Here is a 19007-nt window from a genome sequence, read left to right on the forward strand (position 1 = left end):
ACATGCCCTTGTATGTGCTGTTCACTTGTTTTCAAAAGAGTTTATCTTCACTGTATTATGTCCCATCAGTGCATTGGAATATTTCAAAGATTTTCTTGATAATATTTCTACTAAGATACGATATGAAGCTATTGTTTTGGCCTAACTATTATTTGTAAGGATTAATAGTTGTAAAAAGATTGTCTTTATGCAAAGCAAGCAGTTTAAAACAGTATTGATCTATAAATCTAGTTGGAGATGCTGGGGATTGAACCCAGGACCTCATACATGCTAAGCATGCGCTCTACCACTGAGCTACATGCCCTTGTATGAGATGTTTACTTGTTTTCAACTAAAATTTAACCTCACCTTATTATGTCCCATCAGTGGCTTGGAATATTTAAAACATATTCTCGATAAGATTTCTTCCAACATACTTCATGAAGCTATTGTTTTGGCCTCACTATTATTTGCATAGAATCATAGTTGTAAAAAGATTGTCTTTATGCAAAGCAAGTAGTTTAAAACAGTATTGATCTATAAATCTGGTTGGAGATGCTGGGGATTGAACCCAGGACCTCATACATGCAAAGCATGCACTCTACCACTGAGCTACATCCCCTTGTCTTAATGGTTCACTTGTTTTCAAAAGAGTTTATCTTCACTGTATTATGTCACATTGGCTTGGAATATTTAAAAGACATTCTCGATAATATTGCTTCCAACATACTTCATGAGGCTATTGTTCTGGCCTAACTATTATTTGCACAGAATCATAAATCTACTTGGAGATGCTGGGGATTGAACCCAGGACCTCATACATGCGAAGCATGCGCTCTACCACTGAGCTACATCCCCTTGTCTTAATGGTTCACTTGTTTTCAAAAGAGTTTATCTTCACTGTATTATGTCCCATCAGTGGGTAGGAATATTTGAAAGACATTCTCGATAATATTGCTTCCAACATACTTCATGAAGCTATTGTTTTGGCCTAACTATTATTTACACAGAATCATAGTTAAAAGATTGTCTTTATGCAAAGCAAGTAGTTTAAAACAGTATTGATCTATAAATCTAGTTGGAGATGCTGGGGATTTAACCCAGGACCTCATACATGCTAAGCATGCGCTCTACCACTGAGCTACATCCCCTTGTATGAACTGTTCACTTGTTTTCAACAAAAAATTAACCTCACCTTATTATGTCCCATCAGTGGCTTGGAATATTTAAAAGATATTTTCGATAATACTTCTACTAACATACGATATGAAGCGTTTGTTTTGGCCTAACTATTATTTGCACAGAATCATAGTTGTAAAAAGATTATCTTTATGCAAAGCAAGTAGTTTAAAACAGTATTGATCTATAAATCTAGTTGGAGATGCTGGGGATTGAACCCAGGACCTCATACATGCAAAGCATGCGCTCTACCACTGAGCTACATCCCCTTGTCTTAATGGTTCACTTGTTTTCAAAAGAGTTTATCTGCACTGTATTATGTCCCATCAGTGGGTAGGAATATTTAAAAGACATTCTCGATAATATTTCTTCCAACATACTTCATGAAGCTATTGTTTTGGCCTAACTATTATTTACACAGAATCATAGTTAAAAGATTGTCTTTATGCAAAGCAAGTAGTTTAAAACACTATTGATCTATAAATCTAGTTGGAGATGCTGGGGATTGAACCCAGGACCTCATACATGCTAAGCATGCACTCTACCACTGAGCTACATCCCCTCGCATGAGGTGTTTACTTGTTTTCAAAAGAGTTTATCTTCACTGTATTATGTCACATTATTGGCTTGGAATATTTAAAAGATATTCTCGATAATATTTCTACTAACACACTTCATGAAGCTATTGTTTTGACCTAACTATTATTTGCACAGAATCATAGTCATTGTTAAAAGATTGTCTTTATGCAAAGCAAGTAGTTTAAAACAGTATTGATCTATAAATCTAGTTGGAGATGCTGGGGATTGAACCCAGGACCTCATACATGCTAAGCATGCGCTGTACCACTGAGCTACATCCCCTCACATGAGGTGTTTACTTGTTTTCAAAAGAGTTTATCTTCACTGTATTGTGGCACATTATTGGGTTGGAATATTTCAAAGATATTCTCAATAATATTTCTACTAACACACTTCATGAAGCTATTGTTTTGGCCTAACTATTATTTGCACAGAATCATAGTCATTGTTTAAAGATTGTCTTTATGCAAAGCAAGAAGTTTAAAAGAGTATTGATCTATAAATCTAGTTGGAGATGCTGGGGATTGAACCCAGGACCTCATACATGCAAAGCATGCGCTCTACCACTGAGCTACATGCCCTTGTATGTGCTGTTCACTTGTTTTCAAAAGAGTTTATCTTCACTGTATTATGTCCCATCAGTGCATTGGAATATTTCAAAGATTTTCTTGATAATATTTCTACTAAGATACGATATGAAGCTATTGTTTTGGCCTAACTATTATTTGTAAGGATTAATAGTTGTAAAAAGATTGTCTTTATGCAAAGCAAGCAGTTTAAAACAGTATTGATCTATAAATCTAGTTGGAGATGCTGGGGATTGAACCCAGGACCTCATACATGCTAAGCATGCGCTCTACCACTGAGCTACATGCCCTTGTATGAGATGTTTACTTGTTTTCAACTAAAATTTAACCTCACCTTATTATGTCCCATCAGTGGCTTGGAATATTTAAAACATATTCTCGATAAGATTTCTTCCAACATACTTCATGAAGCTATTGTTTTGGCCTCACTATTATTTGCATAGAATCATAGTTGTAAAAAGATTGTCTTTATGCAAAGCAAGTAGTTTAAAACAGTATTGATCTATAAATCTGGTTGGAGATGCTGGGGATTGAACCCAGGACCTCATACATGCAAAGCATGCACTCTACCACTGAGCTACATCCCCTTGTCTTAATGGTTCACTTGTTTTCAAAAGAGTTTATCTTCACTGTATTATGTCACATTGGCTTGGAATATTTAAAAGACATTCTCGATAATATTGCTTCCAACATACTTCATGAGGCTATTGTTCTGGCCTAACTATTATTTGCACAGAATCATAAATCTACTTGGAGATGCTGGGGATTGAAGCCAGGACCTCATACATGCGAAGCATGCGCTCTACCACTGAGCTACATCCCCTTGTCTTAATGGTTCACTTGTTTTCAAAAGAGTTTATCTTCACTGTATTATGTCCCATCAGTGGGTAGGAATATTTGAAAGACATTCTCGATAATATTGCTTCCAACATACTTCATGAAGCTATTGTTTTGGCCTAACTATTATTTACACAGAATCATAGTTAAAAGATTGTCTTTATGCAAAGCAAGTAGTTTAAAACAGTATTGATCTATAAATCTAGTTGGAGATGCTGGGGATTTAACCCAGGACCTCATACATGCTAAGCATGCGCTCTACCACTGAGCTACATCCCCTTGTATGAACTGTTCACTTGTTTTCAACAAAAAATTAACCTCACCTTATTATGTCCCATCAGTGGCTTGGAATATTTAAAAGATATTTTCGATAATACTTCTACTAACATACGATATGAAGCGTTTGTTTTGGCCTAACTATTATTTGCACAGAATCATAGTTGTAAAAAGATTATCTTTATGCAAAGCAAGTAGTTTAAAACAGTATTGATCTATAAATCTAGTTGGAGATGCTGGGGATTGAACCCAGGACCTCATACATGCAAAGCATGCGCTCTACCACTGAGCTACATCCCCTTGTCTTAATGGTTCACTTGTTTTCAAAAGAGTTTATCTGCACTGTATTATGTCCCATCAGTGGGTAGGAATATTTAAAAGACATTCTCGATAATATTTCTTCCAACATACTTCATGAAGCTATTGTTTTGGCCTAACTATTATTTACACAGAATCATAGTTAAAAGATTGTCTTTATGCAAAGCAAGTAGTTTAAAACAGTATTGATCTATAAATCTAGTTGGAGATGCTGGGGATTGAACCCAGGACCTCATACATGCTAAGCATGCGCTCTACCACTGAGCTACATCCCCTCGCATGAGGTGTTTACTTGTTTTCAAAAGAGTTTATCTTGACTGTATTATGTCACATTGGCTTGGAATATTTAAAAGACATTCTCGATAATATTGCTTCCAACATACTTCATGAAGCTATTGTTCTGGCCTAACTATTATTTGCACAGAATCATAGTCATTGTTAAAAGATTGTCTTTATGCAAAGCAAGTAGTTTAAAACAGTATTGATCTATAAATCTAGTTGGAGATGCTGGGAGTAGATATCTCTCAAGGGATAAACTAATAGCGAAGCCTGTTAGAGGGCTTTGCATTTACCAATGGAACTGGAGTTACATTTGGTTAAATTTATATTTTTGCCATAGCTTGCCCTGAACTGTCACCTCTTTATAAACCATATGGCCACTACTGTTCAATATTGTCTTATTTTCATGAAAATACGATGTTTTAGATGGTTAACTTAACTAAAATCTCTCTTTGTGTCTGTGTACAGAAGATTCAGGAACCTACTTTCCGAGTGTGAAGAGAGACCCTGGACGATACCTGCAGCCCTGCTCTGACTCCGTAAAGTCCTGGCTACAAAGCATGAAAAGTGCAGGGAAAGTTCTTCTCCTTATCACCAGCTCCCACAGCGACTACTGCAGGCTTATCTGTCAACACATTCTTGGGTAAGAGGCCAGTATAACTGTTTAAAATCAGGTAGAAAAATTGCAAACAGTCTTTTGACCCGAACATGTTGATTTCTTGTGCAAAATGTGTATATTGTGGCCGACTTTGAAGTCAGAACGGGTGCATGAGTCCCACTTACCTGTAACATGAGAAGTGTAGATCGTACTATTAAGTTGCATTGACGTAACTACATATTCGTACTCGTAATCTGGGAGGCACGCATGCGTAATTAAAAACACATGGGTAAAAATATGTTGTTACGCACATTTCTTATTAATTTCAAAAACATACATTCAAATACATACATCAGTGTACATCAGTGTAAATTCAGTCCTTAATACAAAAAGAAAGTAATTATCTCTATTCAAAAAGTGCAAGACGTGCAGTTCTGTCATTTATTTCACTTTCAAATAACTCTAATAAAACTAAAACAATATATAAATAATATTCGATAAATGGATAACATCATGTACATCAGTTTATCTCACCATTTTAAACTCTTACAAGTTAGTTTCTGACAAACACACCATTCTTTATTGGAGCTCCATTTACCAAACAAACACATGGAAAATGAGTAATTTCTAAATAAATGGAAACTGAGACTATCAGCGAACTCTCGGAAGAATATATGCATTCTACTTCATATTGGTGCTCCGCCCTCTAACCGCTTCGCTATTGGTTTATCCTCGAGGCCCCGCCTCGTCTCTGAGAAAGCCTAATGAACTCGCCACCCAGCTGGGTGCAGTCCACTTCCTATAAAGGCTTGAAACACCCGCCGCACTTCCTCCCCTTTACAACTCATCAGTAAGCTCCTGACAGTGGAATGTAATGATGGCGAATGAAAATTGAAGTGAACAAATATGTGTGCATAAAGTGCTAAGCCTCCCTGAAGAGGGGAGACACACATGTCTGCTTCGTTTGCCTAGGCCCAAATCAAACGATGATGATTATGTGGCCTGCCGAGCGCTTCCCACGGCTTTTGACAGTGACGGGAAACGTTCGAGGCTTGTCGACCCATGCCGCCACAGCAATCATGATTATGATCAAGACAGGTTAATGCAATGTTGTTTAAAAAAAATACAACAACATGGCGTTCCTGTGCGGTACACTCAACAAGCTCACGTTCGAACGTGATGAGAAGAAAAAGGTTGTTGGGCCATGATGATAAGGTGAGTAGTGGGGGCGACATAGCTCAGATGGTAGCCTGCAGTCCAAAAGGTTGCAGGTTCAATCCCAGCTCCAGACAAGCTTGTGTCGTTGTGTCCCTGAGCAAGACACTTCACCCTGATTGCTCCTGATGGTGAACTTGGCGCAAGTGTGCAGCCTACTCACATCAGTATGTGTGAATGGTTGAATTTCCCCTCGCGGGACTAATAAGGGATTCTAAAAAAAAGTCCCTCGATCATGAACAAACCGCGACGAGGAGGACGACTGGCCCGCTGTTCATAGACGGCGAGAGTTTCCTCTCAGAACACAGTTCGAAGGAGGTTTTAAACCCCTTCGTCGGGGTCATGCCGAGACTGTAATAACGGAGTCTGTCCACACTAATGACGGGCAGACTCCAACCACGTGTGTTGTGTTTCCAGACGAGCAGATGTCCACGAGACCGACTGAGTCAGCTGTGTTTACTCCCGCGTCGACAAGCGCGCGTGCCCGACAGAGCTTGACAGCTGATGAGCGCTGTTAAGAAGCACTGGCACCATGGAGGACGTCACGTATGGCGGCGGAAAAACGCCATAGGACTGACGCAACATGCAGCTTTACGCGCGACTTTTAGATCTACAGTGTACTGCAGATGAGGTATAGGAGAACCACAGAGGCTGCCCTCCTCAGGATGACGCATGCATATGCTCTCCTGGAGGAGGTTCCGGGATCTGCTCGGCTGAAACATCTCGACATCTGTGGTGAGTTTGTCCATATTTTTCCTGAGATTTCAGGAATATACCCAGAGGTCCGGTGTGGGAGTTTTCCCATGATCGATTCCGGACCTCTTGGACACAGACGTCGGAAGTGATGTCGCTCAGCCGGTGTCAGTTCAGCTCAGTGTTTAGACGCCCGGACATCAGATGCACAGTCACCGATCATGCAGCAGCTGTGGGTGAGCGATCTCCTCCTTCTATAAAATACACTTTATGGCAATAGAGGACATGAAATGGATTATTCTTCTGTGGTTTATTATGAGAGTGTTACTGGCAGAGTGTGCAAGCCTGTGACAGGAAGTTACTCGCTTGTTTTGAAGTATTCGCTGCTAAGGCTAAGCTATTATGTTCCGCCGCTCAGAGCCGGCAAGGTTTTTACTCTCACCACATAACTTAAAGTGTTGTCTAACACCTAGTCCGTTCTTTCATAGTTGGGTCTGTCCACACAGATGAGGGACAGACCCGATCACTGTCTTGTATTGCCCTTTAAGATACAGATGTCCGCGAGACCAGCACAATCAGCTGTGTTTACTTTCACTTCCGCGTGACTTTTGAGATGCCGGCCCGGCAGGTTTCGTCATCTGATGAGGTAATAATACGGAAACTCATTATTCTGACGTTGCCCGGATGCTGTTTTCCCTCCCCTACAAGAGTGTCGAGAGCAGCCGGTTCCGGGTTTGGTGTCCCGGTGTTTCTGGGCGGGAGTGCCATGGAACGGTATGTCCCGGAGCCATTACGCACCAAGGGTTTGACCGCATCCTGGGATCCTACGGGGGCGCGCTGCTGCCCCTGATGACGGGACATGTGGTGACATGTTTGAAGACCCGGTTCGAGATCAGGATCTCCAGCGAGCCGGTTCACCTATAAGCAAATGTCCACGAGACCGGCTTAATCAGCTGTGTTTACTTCACTTCCGTGTTGACATGCGCTGGTCTGACGGGGTTTGACAGCTGATGAGGGAAGTGAAAATAGGCCGGACATGTCGGTGCCGACGTGCGCGCGATCTGTTCTGAACTCACATCAGCTCTGGGGAAATTCTCCAGCACATCCGTCCACATATCAGGTTTCGTCAGCTCCTGTGACCCTATGGAGTGCTCGGGGAGCTGGGAAGAGGGTACATGCAAGACGCATCTGAGGTTTCTCACGCACGCTCGCGCGTTTCTCCCACAGAGCCGGATTTTATGTACGAGAGTGGGGGCTCTAGTGAATCCAGGTCGTGTGTATATGCGCTGTTGGTTCAGGAGATGGAGATGCGACTCTTGTGATGCCCTTTCGTCAACAGCCCGCCTTGTGACAATGGCGGGGGCGGGCCGGAGGAAACCCCAAAGTTCGTCAGGGGTGCAGTTCTGACGGAACATTATTCGACTTGGAGTCGCCTGGTTTTACTTCATTCTAGATTGCAGAGGGAAGTAATCAGGCGGGGCTATGCGCTCCAGTTGACCGTCAACCCTGCGTTTTTCTCTGATCACGAGTGGCGGAACGGGGAGTGGGTCAGCTATTTGAACAGGTTTATAGCCACCCGCCCTTTTCGTGTGTTGACGGTAAAACGACTGCTGACAGGTGTAAGTCCAGGAGATTGGATCTATCGACCTTATTGCGCGTACTTTCATGTTCTGATAGTCGAGAGACATCAGAAGTACTTGCGTCCCGCCCTCGAGGATCGAGTGTGTCAATACACTCGACTCCCGAACGGCTACTCTCTGGCACCCAGGACCTTCACCAAGTGTGTGGAGGCAGCACTGGAACCAATGAGAACAAATGGGGTGAGGATCTGACCTAATTGGCGACTGGTTGATCCTTGCCAGGTCAGAGGCAAAAAGTCACGGTCACACACAGAAGATGTTGAGCCATATTGCCAACCTGGGGTTAATGGTCAAACTCAGCAAGAGCACTCTGACTCCAGTCCAGCAGTAAGTTTACCTGGTAATGCTGAACAGGGAGGAAGGATATGCGTGCCTCCCGGACCCGAGTTTACAGCCCATTCTCCGACAGACAACACAGTTGCTGGAAGAAGGACGGCAGCAGGCGCTGTTATGTCCCTCTTGCGGCTCGTGGCAGCAGCTCACACGGCAGTGCGGCTGGGCTTGCTGCATATGAGGGATCTCCAGAGATGGTTTGGTCGTCTCAAGCTAGACCCTAAGCGGGACCAAGTTCGAAAAGTGAGCCTCCCGCTTTGGTTTTGCAGGACAAGTTTTTTTTGGGAACTTTCTAACCAACCTCGGAAGGAGAGTTCCATTAGGTTGCGTCCTTCATTACACTTAGGTATTCACAGACGCATCCCTGACAGGTTGGGGAGGCACCTCGGGTCAGACCTACGCCAGCAGTGTCTGGAACAGATCGGTGTACATCAACTGGCTAGTGTTGAAAGCAATTCAAAACATCCTGCTTCACCTCTCTCTCCCCAACTGTCACAGTCCAACGTCCTAGTGCTATCAGACAGCTCCACCGGTGGTGTACGTGAATCGCCAGGGTCGAGTCAGATCCCCAGCCCTTCTGAGTGTGGCAAAGAACATTTGGCTGTGGGCAGACCATCACCTGCTCTCTCTCAGAGCTCAGCATGTGCCGGGTGCGCTGAATGTATTAGTAGACAGACTGTCAAGGGGGGCTGTCCAGGACGAATGGGGTCTGTCTGAGTAGTGGCTGCCAAGATGTGTTCTTGGTATGGTCACACGGTGGCGGACCTCTACGCCAAAAAGGAGAACTTCACATGTCTTCTTTGGTTCTCCCTCAGGGCCTCTGATTGCTCCCCACTAGGCGTGGATGCTTGGCCCACTTAAGTTGGCTGGCCAGCTACTGTTTGCCTTCCCTCCTCCGGCGAAACCTTCCCTTGTTCCGGGGAGCGAAGCGGGGGAGTCTGAGGTTAATAATGGTGGCGCCGTACTCCCCGGGAAGGGGGGACTCTGACGGCACCCCTGGTGCTGGATCTGCCTCTCAAAGTGTGGCTCTTGCATGGGACAAGCTGAGCGGGACTCTGGACCCGGATATTCTCCAGACGCTGGAGAATACACGTCTACACATGGAGGCTCATGTGTAGACTCATGCCTCCAAATGAGGGATGTTCTCTCACTGGTGTGCAGACAGGTCCCTGGACCACAGCTCCTGATTGCTCTCCGCTGTCCTGTTTTTCCTGCAGCATTGCTGGATAACAGACGGACTGTGGCGACACTGAGTGTTCGCATCAGCCATAGCAACAAGGCACGTCGGGCACGTACCTACCCTCTGGTGGTGCGTTTCTTACTCCTGTGAGGCCTTCCAGCCCTCGGCGGGATCTCCAGCTGGTGCTGGATTCTCTCGCAGACCTGACATTTGAGCCTCTTGACCAAGTCCCACTGGACATTTTGTTTGAGGGCTCGCTCCTTCTAGTACAGACATCCACAAAGAGAGCGAGCGAGCCTTGTGCTCTCTCCATTAGTCCGGTTGACAACATAGTTGCTGGAAGCTTGATGTCATGTGACGTCAGCAGGTACTGTGTGTGTCCCCTGGGGCTCATGGCAGCAGCTCACAGGCGAAATGAGTGACATTTTGTCTTTTAAGGTCACTCCTTTTGGACCTGACATCCACGAAGAGAACAAGTGATCTTGTGCTCTCCCCATTAGCCCTGAGTGTCATTGTGTCCGATCCCAGCGTTCCGTCGTCCGAAGGTTCAGGTCCTTCCGTGCAACAACTATCACGCTGCGGACCTTCTAACCTCCGCCCCACTTGGACCTGGGTCAAGGGTCTTCACCTGTTGTCCTGTGCGGGTTTTGTTTTGCGGCACCTGGCCTCATTCGGCCGCTCTGATGCCTCATTCTTTTGCCACGGTAGATGTTGACCTGGTGAGCTGGTCTTCCCTCAGAGGTCTCTCATTGGGTGAGATCGGCCATTATCCAGGCCTACCAGGCAGCAGGTGGATCTGTTCCTAGCGAATTAGGGGCACATTTCACCCGTGGTGTGACACCGCCGTCTTTCGCGGGGTGTTGTCTTGGGAGCCTCTTAGGCTCTAGCGAAGGCTGAGGTGGACGCCCATCTCCTCAACATGGTGACAAATCCAAATGTGATGCTGCTGTCCCGTCGGGCTTCGCCTTGGGTTTAAACCAATAGCGAAGCGGTTAGAGGGTGGAGCGCCAGTATGAAGAAGAACCCCTGAGTTATCTTCATAATCCCAGGTTCTACGAATTGGTGCGAAGCCCTCTAACCTCGTCGTCCAGCATCCGCCTTTCTCGCTGAGTTTTCAGTTGGAGGAGGTGCGGCGGGTGTTTCCTGCCTTTATAGGAAGTGGACTGCACCCAGCTAGGTGGTGAGTTCATTAAGCTTTCTCAGAGGCGGGGCCTTGAGGAAAAACCTATAGCGAAGCGGTTAGAGGGCTTCGCACCAATTCGTAGAACCTGAGATTATGAAGATAACTCAGGGGTTTTCCCTCTACCGCACATCTCTGCAGTAAATCTTAACTTTACAATCGCCTTTAGAAGTCACACAAATAAACATCACGCTGAGATTTAACAGCAACACAGTCTAAAGCTTAAGGCTTTCAACTTGGCAGTGTTTTACCATTACTGACCTGTGACAATGAAGAGGTGTTAGCAAGAAGAGAAGCATTAATTTTTTCGGTCATCTTGTAAAGAAAACACGGAAGTGTGTCCCTTTAATAGCGACCAGAACTGGCAACGACGGTGCATAAGGTTACACCTGCTGCACTCTATACTTTTAAAGGTAACTTTAAGCATTAGTTTATATTACCAAAAAAATGTGTAACTATCTCAATTTATTAAATAGAATTTTCACATTTTAAAAGCCTCATCATTCTCTTACCTTTTAGTTGGGGCATTTGGTGTCTGAGTAACAATCCATTCAGCTTACTCCACAGTGCTCCCTACAGAAGCTCCACTTCTTTTCAATTCTATTTTATTTAAAGTGTTAAACTATAACAGAGTTATCTCAAGACACTTTACAGTCTAAGTAAGACTATAAGATATAGAGAAAATAAAAACAAATCCCAGTGATTCAAAAATGAGTGAGTAAATGAGTGAAACGTCATTTTAGGAAGCAGTACCCTCAAGCACCCCTGGTCTAAACTGTTGTTCTAATCTATGAAAGAGAAGTCTGGTCTATATGGAACTATTTTATACTTCTTATTTTAATAATAATAATTAAAAAAAAAAGATGTCTCTTCAAAAATGCATTCATTTTTCATTCTTATTTACTGACCTAATCTGTGCTTTGCAGGAAGGACTTTGAGGAGCTATTCGATGTCATCATCACCAATGCTCTTAAACCAGGATTCTTCTCACTTGTACCACAGCAGAGACCCTTTAAGACTATTGGTGAGTGTTTATTGTATGTTAGCTGCAGACTTTTAATTTTTTTTCATTTATGCTGTGCTGTCAATCACAAATCAACTGCCTCACAAAACTGCTTCAGTATTATCCTCCTGTGTGGACGCGACCTTAAAACACTTAATTCAAAATGGCATGGAAATAAATAGATCTAAGCCATTGATTTACAATCAAATTTCCTAAGGGGCCACATCCGAAACAATGGCTGTTGTGAAGGGCCATCTAGCAAAAAAAGGGACGTGAAAGTGTAAAATCGAGAAATAAAATCAAACAAATTTATTTCGCTTATAAAAATGTATAATTACATTTAAAAGCCCTTTTCCCCCAATATTTTCTTCAAGTTAACTTATTTTTGAGGGATAATAAATACTCACATAGAATAACAAAAAAGATGACAAAAGTCAGAAAACAAAAACCCTTATATTATCTTATATTACTATAATTAATTTTTTTTTTTTCCTACATAATCTTGGACCTCATACAGTCAAAGAGTCACATGGTGTGCCCGGGCCACACTTTTCCAATGTCTGATGTAAAAGTAGTAGATTAAAATACATACATAAACATAGATCAAAGAAAAATAATACAAAAAAGGATACAAAGTTTAATATGGAATACATCATCTTTTCACTGGACCACCGTGGTTTTTTAGGTGTTCAGCTGCAACTGGTTCCTCTCACTACAGTCACGTATTAGACTCCCATACTTCTCCCAGCTGTTGTCCCAGATGCATCCAACAATTGCAGTGTCGTCAGCTGGACGAGAATCAGCTCAGAGTTGTCAGAAGTCTGAAGTATAGATGGTGAAGAGTAGAGGGGCCAGTACTGTCCCCTGAGGTTCTCATGTACTGATGTGATGTCCTTCAGCCTGACGTACTGTGGTCATTCAGTGAGATAGTCCAAGATCCAGCTAGTTCAGCAGCACAGGTCTTTAGCAGCCACGCAGAGACCTTGTCAGGTCTAGCAGGCTTCGCTGGACAAATCTTCTGAAGTACATCGCGGACCTGGAATCAGCTTATGCTGGGAAGCGATTGTGTGGAGCTGAGGGGGGCAGAGGAAGATGGGGCAGGTTCTATAGCAGGCAGCAGTGAGGGTGCGGTGGCCTGCTCAAACCTGTGAAAAAAATGTTGAGACCATTTGCCTTTTCCACCGTGTCTGCTGCAGTCAGAGAGGACTTGGTCTTGTGTCCAGTTATGGTTTAAACACCATCCCAGACCTCTTATTTGTTCCCCGTTTAGCTTCACCTCCAACCTCCTCCTGTAGGTGTCCTTTGCCTCCCTCAAGCATCGCTTCACCTATTGCTGTGCTGACCTCATGGCGTCTCTGTCCCTGCACCTGAAAGACCCCTTCTTCCTGTTACGGACATCCTTGACCTCCTTTGTTATCCATGGTTTATTGTTAGGGTAACAGCCAACAGTTCTAAATACTGACAACACAGGACCCTCTTCACAGTCCTTTTTCACAGTTGTTTGTTGATCTTCTTCAACAGGAAGTGATGGGTACCTGAGCGAATGGTATAAAGAATTCCGAGAGGAAATTTCACCGCCGCTTCTAAAATCATTTAATTCAACACTTAAAAAACAAAAGCTCCCCCTTCGTGGAGGGAAGCTGTGATCACAGTTATCCCTAAGGAAGGGAAAAATAAGGAAAAATGGGAATTCTATAGACCCATTTCACTATTAAATGTTGATTAGAAGATATTTACCTCGATAATTTAAAAAAGATTGGAAAATATATTAACTGAACCAGAACAAGACCATTGCGGATTTATCAAAGGTCGGCAATGTCAAGATAATATAAGACGTTCATTAAATATAATAAACTGGATATAGAGAAACAAAATGAGTGCAATATTAGTAAGTTTTGATGCGGGAAAAGCTTTTGACTGTCTTAATTGGACTTTATTTTCCAAATACTTGATTTAGACTTTGGTAGAAGAATAGATATAGTTAAAATGAATATCCTCCTAAGGCTGTTATATCTATTTCAATCCATACTGCACATGATTAAGGCAAAATTTTCTACATGCGATAAATGGATCTCAAGATTCATTTGGAATGGGAGAAAACCACTAGTTCGATACAAAACACTCCAATTAAATTAAAAAAAAGATGGAGGAATGTCAATACCCAATTTGAAATACTATTTCCAAGCAGCCCAATTAAGATCTTCTATGTCTCTGTTGTCCTAAACACCAATCCAGGTGGAAGGACATAGAAATAAACGATGATTAATTTAATGTACTATCTTCATTGGGTGATTGCGAAAACAAAACAATCAAAAACTAATTTCTCAAACAAACTATGATACTCTGAAAGAAAACGGTAAAGCACTACAAATTGAACGGGGAAGTGAGAGTGTTAGCTTGGCCCTCGTTAGACACCAAATTCAAACCTGAAGCATCTGATTACGAATTTAAAGAATGGTGTACTAAAGGGCTCACAGCAATCTGTACGTTTTCCATCTGTAATTACTGATGGAAACGTTGTTCAATTCAATTTTATTTAAAGTGTCTTATCATAACAAAGTTATCTCAAGATACTATACAGTTGAAATAAGACTATAGCTGATTAAGTAAAAATAGATCCCAGCAATTCAACAAAGAGCAAGAAGCGAAACACTGTACAGTGAGCTTCCTTTTAAAAGGCAGAAACCTCGAGCGGAACCTGACTCATTGTTGACGGCCTGCCGCTTTGACCGGCTGGGAGGAAGGATGGGGGGGTAGACAGATGGAAAAGGAGAGGAGTGAGGGAGGATATAGTGAGAAAAAAAAAGAGGAGAGTGTAATAGAGTCCATGGAGGTGCCGGGGGGGAACTCGGGATCTGATGACGTGCTGGAGATCCTGGATCATCAGCAGCTCTGGAGGTGGAGCCCTGGGGCTCCGGGAGAGAAATAAAAAGGTGTGGGTTTAAACTGCACAGGTGATGAATGTAATGCAGAAAAGAAGGATATACAGAGCTTGGTGTCTAAAACTCTTCCAGCATTCTCAGCCTATAGCAGCTAAGAAAAACAGTTAAGTTAGTTATAGCAGCTAAAGATAAACAGTTAAGTTAGTTATAGGCTTTATCGAAAAGTAAGGTTTTAAGATTGTTTTTAAACATAGAGAGGGTCTCTGCCCTCCGGACTGAAGCCGGTAGTTGGTTCCACAGCAGAGGGGCTTGAAAACTGAAGGCCCTGGCTCAAAATCTTCATTTAGAGATTTGTGGTATAACTAATAGATCAGAGTTTAAGGATCGTAAGGTCCTAGAGGGTTGGTAAGTTTGGATTAAATATTTAATGTATGTTGGTGCTAGACCATGTAAGGCTGTATAGGTTAGGAGAAGGATTTTAAATTGTATTCTAAATTCTACAGGAAGCCAATGTAGGGAAGACAGTACAGGGGAAATGTGTTTGCGCCTCTTAGTCTTAGTCAGGACACGAGCTGCAGAGTTCTGGATGAGCTGAAGAGTTCTGAGAGACTTTTTAGAACATCCTGACAGAAGAGAGTTACAATACTCCAGCCTGGAGGTAACAAAAGCATGGATGAGCTTCTCAGCAGCATCTAAATGAAGGAAGTGCCTGATTTTTTAAATGTTACGAAGGTGGAAGTAAGCAGTCCGTGAGATTTGTTTTATGTGTGAGTTAAATGACAAGTCCTCGTCAAAGCAGACACCCAGATTCTTTACAGTGGTGCTAGTAGCAGGAGAAAGTCCATTATGTAAAGCTAGACCATTAGTTAATGATTGTCTGAGATGTTGCGGACCAACTAGTAAAACCTCAGTCTTTTCCGAGTTCAGTAGGAGGAAGTTTTTGGTCATCCAGGACTTGATATCTGTAATACAGGACTGTAGTTGTGTTAGCTGATTACTTTTATCTGGCTACATGGACAAACGAGTTCAACGTGTTTTGTTTCTGTTGTATTAGTTTTGGTTCTTTCTGTCTGTGTGAATACTGCAAAAATGTTAAATAACAGAACGTTTTTGTTTAACAGTGCTTATTGTCATGACTTCACAAAGGTCCAGTTTTATTTCTCCTGTCTGCCTGTAGGTAAATTTAAAAGTCTGTTAGTCAAGTTTTTTAGCTCTACACATTTTGGTTCTTATATTTTATTTCTCTTTCTGCTGGGACCTTCTGACAAGGAGATACTTTTGATATCTACAGTGGTTTCTTATTGCTCCCTCTCTTGAGGGCTTCTCAACACCACCCCTAACAGGATGAAAATATCAGAAGTTATGAGAAGGTCAGTTATAAATCTATTCAGGTGGTGATGAGGAGGTTGTGTAAGTAAGTAAGTGATTTATATTTATAGAGCGCCTTTCCAGACCAGGGTCACAAAGCGCTTAAATACTCAATAAAATATAAACTTAAAAGATCACGATAACAGTGAGAACAACACAGTAGTTCCAGAAAATAAAGGAAAAGCCTGCACAAATAAAAAAGTAAAATAAAAAAATAAAAAGTTGCACATCATGAGTTGTGATTTTCAAACATGGTCTGTGGATGTCTGTTAAAGTTTGTCATGTGTTTTATTTGAATAATTCTTGAAGTTAGCAGAGTGTTCAAATGATCAGTATATTTTGACTTCAAGCAGAAGAGTGAAGCACTGCCGAGTATTCTGTGAATTATTTCACTCTCACATACACACACAAGGTTAGGAGAGGCTGGGGAGCTTCTTCTTCACTCTGATATTGTACCAATGACACTTTTTATTTTATTCCATTTTAAATTTAAGAAATTTAAACAAACAGTTTGTTTGTTTGTTGCCGAGCTCAGTGTGTTGTTTGTAAGATCTGTGTGAATGTCTTGAAGTGTCTTTCAACAGTAGATGGTGTTGTGTGTGTTCAAATGTGTTTAATGAATGTATTTGTTAATTTGAATAGGTGTCAGTTAGACCTTGATGCAATAGGTCGTCACCTCTGTGATTTTGTAAGGTTTAATCCACCTGGAAGTACTCCAGTATTTTATTTTTAGGTTGGTTTTCTTAGCAGTTTATCAACTTGTGCATGTTCAAGGTACAAGTTGGGAGTTTCTAATAATATTTATGTTTAGTGGACTTTCTACTTTTGAACTGTTGAATTGGCAAACTTTTTTAAATTGTATGATATTGTCACATGAGGTATCCTAAATTTATCAATTCACTTGATTTTATTACATTTACTGTTTCTGTCATTTAAGATGACTTTAACCATTTGTTTAATTTATCCACCCACAACAGAAATATCTCTTAGTTTATTTTTTGGTATTTCATAGATGCTGCAGTGGCGACTTTTTAGGTTCAGACAGGGTGACTCAGAGTCTCTTCAATCTTTTCTTTGATTTGCCTCAGTGTTTCTTTTTATATTTTTGTTAATATTTTCTTTTTGCTTGGACCATCCAACTTACAGAATTGATCTACATTTTTGTCAAAAGCTGGAATGAACAATTTACAAACCTTTGTACAATTGTACTTTCTTACAACTGCAATTTTACTTTCTCTTCTAATGCCACTACTACCTTAATTACGATTTATTTTCCTATTTTCAAGATACTCATTCATACTCAAAATGTAGCTTTTAGTTCAGATTATTCATTTGGACATTGATTCTTGTGTGACCGTTTTTTGGACTGAAATCATAATCTAAGTCTTCCTCACTCATGTAAAAAGAAAAGAATAAAGAAAGAATGAGAGTAAAACATTAAACATACACTCACAGACTTCTCTGCACTGGCACACAATCACACACACAACGTTTAGTCATGTTTTTCGAAAGTCACAAGGTCTGTTCTGCTCTTTCCATGCAGTTTTTTTAATCTTAGTGATTAATTATGGCTTAAAACCCCATTATGATTATAGATTAGTTTTACTTTCTGTTTCATGACTACGTTTCTCTGATTTTATTTTAAGTTATTGCTGATCATTTATTTATTTTAGGGCAAATCATTTTTCAATTTTTTTTGAGAATGGTCCTGATTTTCCACTGTTTTCTTTTGATATTCCATGGCAGTGTATTTCAATTTTTGGAAGTTTCACCATTAGATGGTGTTATGGGGTTTAGAACAAATACACCCACCTTTTTTAACTTTTTAACCCATTTGTCTTTTCCCCTTTTTTCTCAGTTATAGTGGTGCTATACTTCATCCAGGTTTGCTTTAAAACCCGATACAGAGTTTTCATGATTAATTGTTTGGATCGTGCTGTCGATGTTTGGACAGACTTATAAAACAAAAGACTACATGCGAATTTTGGAGACTTTGTCAGCCTGCATGCTTATTCAAGGTCAACAAGGTCAAAGGGAAGAGTGGGAATGAAGTTGACCATACATCCCTGTACAGGTAGGAATGTCTTTTTTTAAATATATATATATATATATATATATATATATATATATATATATATATATATATATATATATATATATAAAAAGTTTTTTAAATTTGATATTCATTGATTATCCCAATCCCAGGTGTTCATTTTGTATTCTTTATTTTTTAACAGCATTTCTTTTACAAATATCAATTAAGATGTAACATAAACTTTTTTTTGGTGGATAGCTAAATTGCAACATTAAAGAGGTACTTTAGCTTTCATCTAGTTCCATTGAGGTACTAAAAGAATTAAATAAACTTCTCATAATGTAAATAGGTCTGTGTACCTTCCGTTTATTGGTTTTTAATTTAAAAGCGCAAAACGGAAAACCACTTAGCCCAGGAGGTGACATAGATGTATTTTTTTTTATCTCGTGACAAAAAATAGTATTGAGAAAATCACACCTCGATATATTAGAATGTCGCGGTATTTAGACGTGCCAGTTCCATTGCCACACTTTACTGGACCAGTAAAGTTATCCTCTAGATACACCCTGTAAGAACACCAGTTTAAACCTTGGAGGTAATGCACTTGTTTTTAATTTGATACACTTTTTACCTTGTCTAACGATCTTGTCGCTGCTGCTAACAATATTTCTAGTAGTTATCGTATTGCTTTACCAAAACTCGAGTATAACAAATGCTAATAACCATACAACATCCGTTAACACTGAACAATCAAACCCAATGTTTTTCAGGTTAACTATCTGTCAATCTTAAATTGATTCCTACATCTACGAAAATATTGAAGATGATCTGCGTTCCTTCCTCCTG

At 41.1% G+C, this 19007-nt stretch overlaps 1 protein-coding gene and 15 non-coding genes across 16 annotated transcripts in view; 1 reads left to right on the forward strand and 15 right to left on the reverse strand.

Annotated features, from left to right (window-relative positions):
* The window catches only part of trnaa-ugc (transfer RNA alanine (anticodon UGC)), a 72-nt gene extending 64 nt beyond the window's left edge, over positions 1-8 (reverse strand). Inside the window, exon 1 of the tRNA in view lies at positions 1-8. This exon is cut by the window's left edge and continues 64 nt beyond it. This is a non-coding gene — a tRNA (tRNA-Ala).
* nt5dc1 (5'-nucleotidase domain containing 1) overlaps positions 1-19007 on the forward strand; it is a 193380-nt gene that overhangs the window by 161535 nt on the left and 12838 nt on the right. Inside the window, exons 8-9 of the mRNA XM_087812747.1 lie at positions 4503-4677; positions 11800-11897. Of these exons, the coding sequence (XP_087668873.1) occupies positions 4503-4677; positions 11800-11897 (273 nt within the window). The remainder of the gene's footprint in view (positions 1-4502; positions 4678-11799; positions 11898-19007) is intronic.
* trnaa-agc (transfer RNA alanine (anticodon AGC)) lies at positions 233-304 on the reverse strand. Its single transcript has one exon. It is a non-coding gene; the product is annotated as a tRNA-Ala (tRNA).
* trnaa-ugc (transfer RNA alanine (anticodon UGC)) lies at positions 530-601 on the reverse strand. Its single transcript has one exon. It is a non-coding gene; the product is annotated as a tRNA-Ala (tRNA).
* Positions 766-837, reverse strand: trnaa-cgc (transfer RNA alanine (anticodon CGC)). Its single transcript has one exon. It is a non-coding gene; the product is annotated as a tRNA-Ala (tRNA).
* Positions 1059-1130, reverse strand: trnaa-agc (transfer RNA alanine (anticodon AGC)). Its single transcript has one exon. It is a non-coding gene; the product is annotated as a tRNA-Ala (tRNA).
* On the reverse strand, positions 1356-1427 carry trnaa-ugc (transfer RNA alanine (anticodon UGC)). The gene has a single exon. It is a non-coding gene; the product is annotated as a tRNA-Ala (tRNA).
* trnaa-agc (transfer RNA alanine (anticodon AGC)) lies at positions 1649-1720 on the reverse strand. The gene has a single exon. It is a non-coding gene; the product is annotated as a tRNA-Ala (tRNA).
* Positions 1948-2019, reverse strand: trnaa-agc (transfer RNA alanine (anticodon AGC)). The gene has a single exon. It is a non-coding gene; the product is annotated as a tRNA-Ala (tRNA).
* On the reverse strand, positions 2247-2318 carry trnaa-ugc (transfer RNA alanine (anticodon UGC)). The gene has a single exon. It is a non-coding gene; the product is annotated as a tRNA-Ala (tRNA).
* On the reverse strand, positions 2543-2614 carry trnaa-agc (transfer RNA alanine (anticodon AGC)). The gene has a single exon. It is a non-coding gene; the product is annotated as a tRNA-Ala (tRNA).
* Positions 2840-2911, reverse strand: trnaa-ugc (transfer RNA alanine (anticodon UGC)). The gene has a single exon. It is a non-coding gene; the product is annotated as a tRNA-Ala (tRNA).
* trnaa-cgc (transfer RNA alanine (anticodon CGC)) lies at positions 3076-3147 on the reverse strand. Its single transcript has one exon. It is a non-coding gene; the product is annotated as a tRNA-Ala (tRNA).
* On the reverse strand, positions 3369-3440 carry trnaa-agc (transfer RNA alanine (anticodon AGC)). The gene has a single exon. It is a non-coding gene; the product is annotated as a tRNA-Ala (tRNA).
* Positions 3666-3737, reverse strand: trnaa-ugc (transfer RNA alanine (anticodon UGC)). Its single transcript has one exon. It is a non-coding gene; the product is annotated as a tRNA-Ala (tRNA).
* On the reverse strand, positions 3959-4030 carry trnaa-agc (transfer RNA alanine (anticodon AGC)). Its single transcript has one exon. It is a non-coding gene; the product is annotated as a tRNA-Ala (tRNA).

This window comes from Callionymus lyra, chromosome 17 (genome assembly GCF_982586985.1).
Source record: "Callionymus lyra chromosome 17, fCalLyr1.hap1.1, whole genome shotgun sequence".
NCBI lineage: Eukaryota > Metazoa > Chordata > Actinopteri > Syngnathiformes > Callionymidae > Callionymus > Callionymus lyra.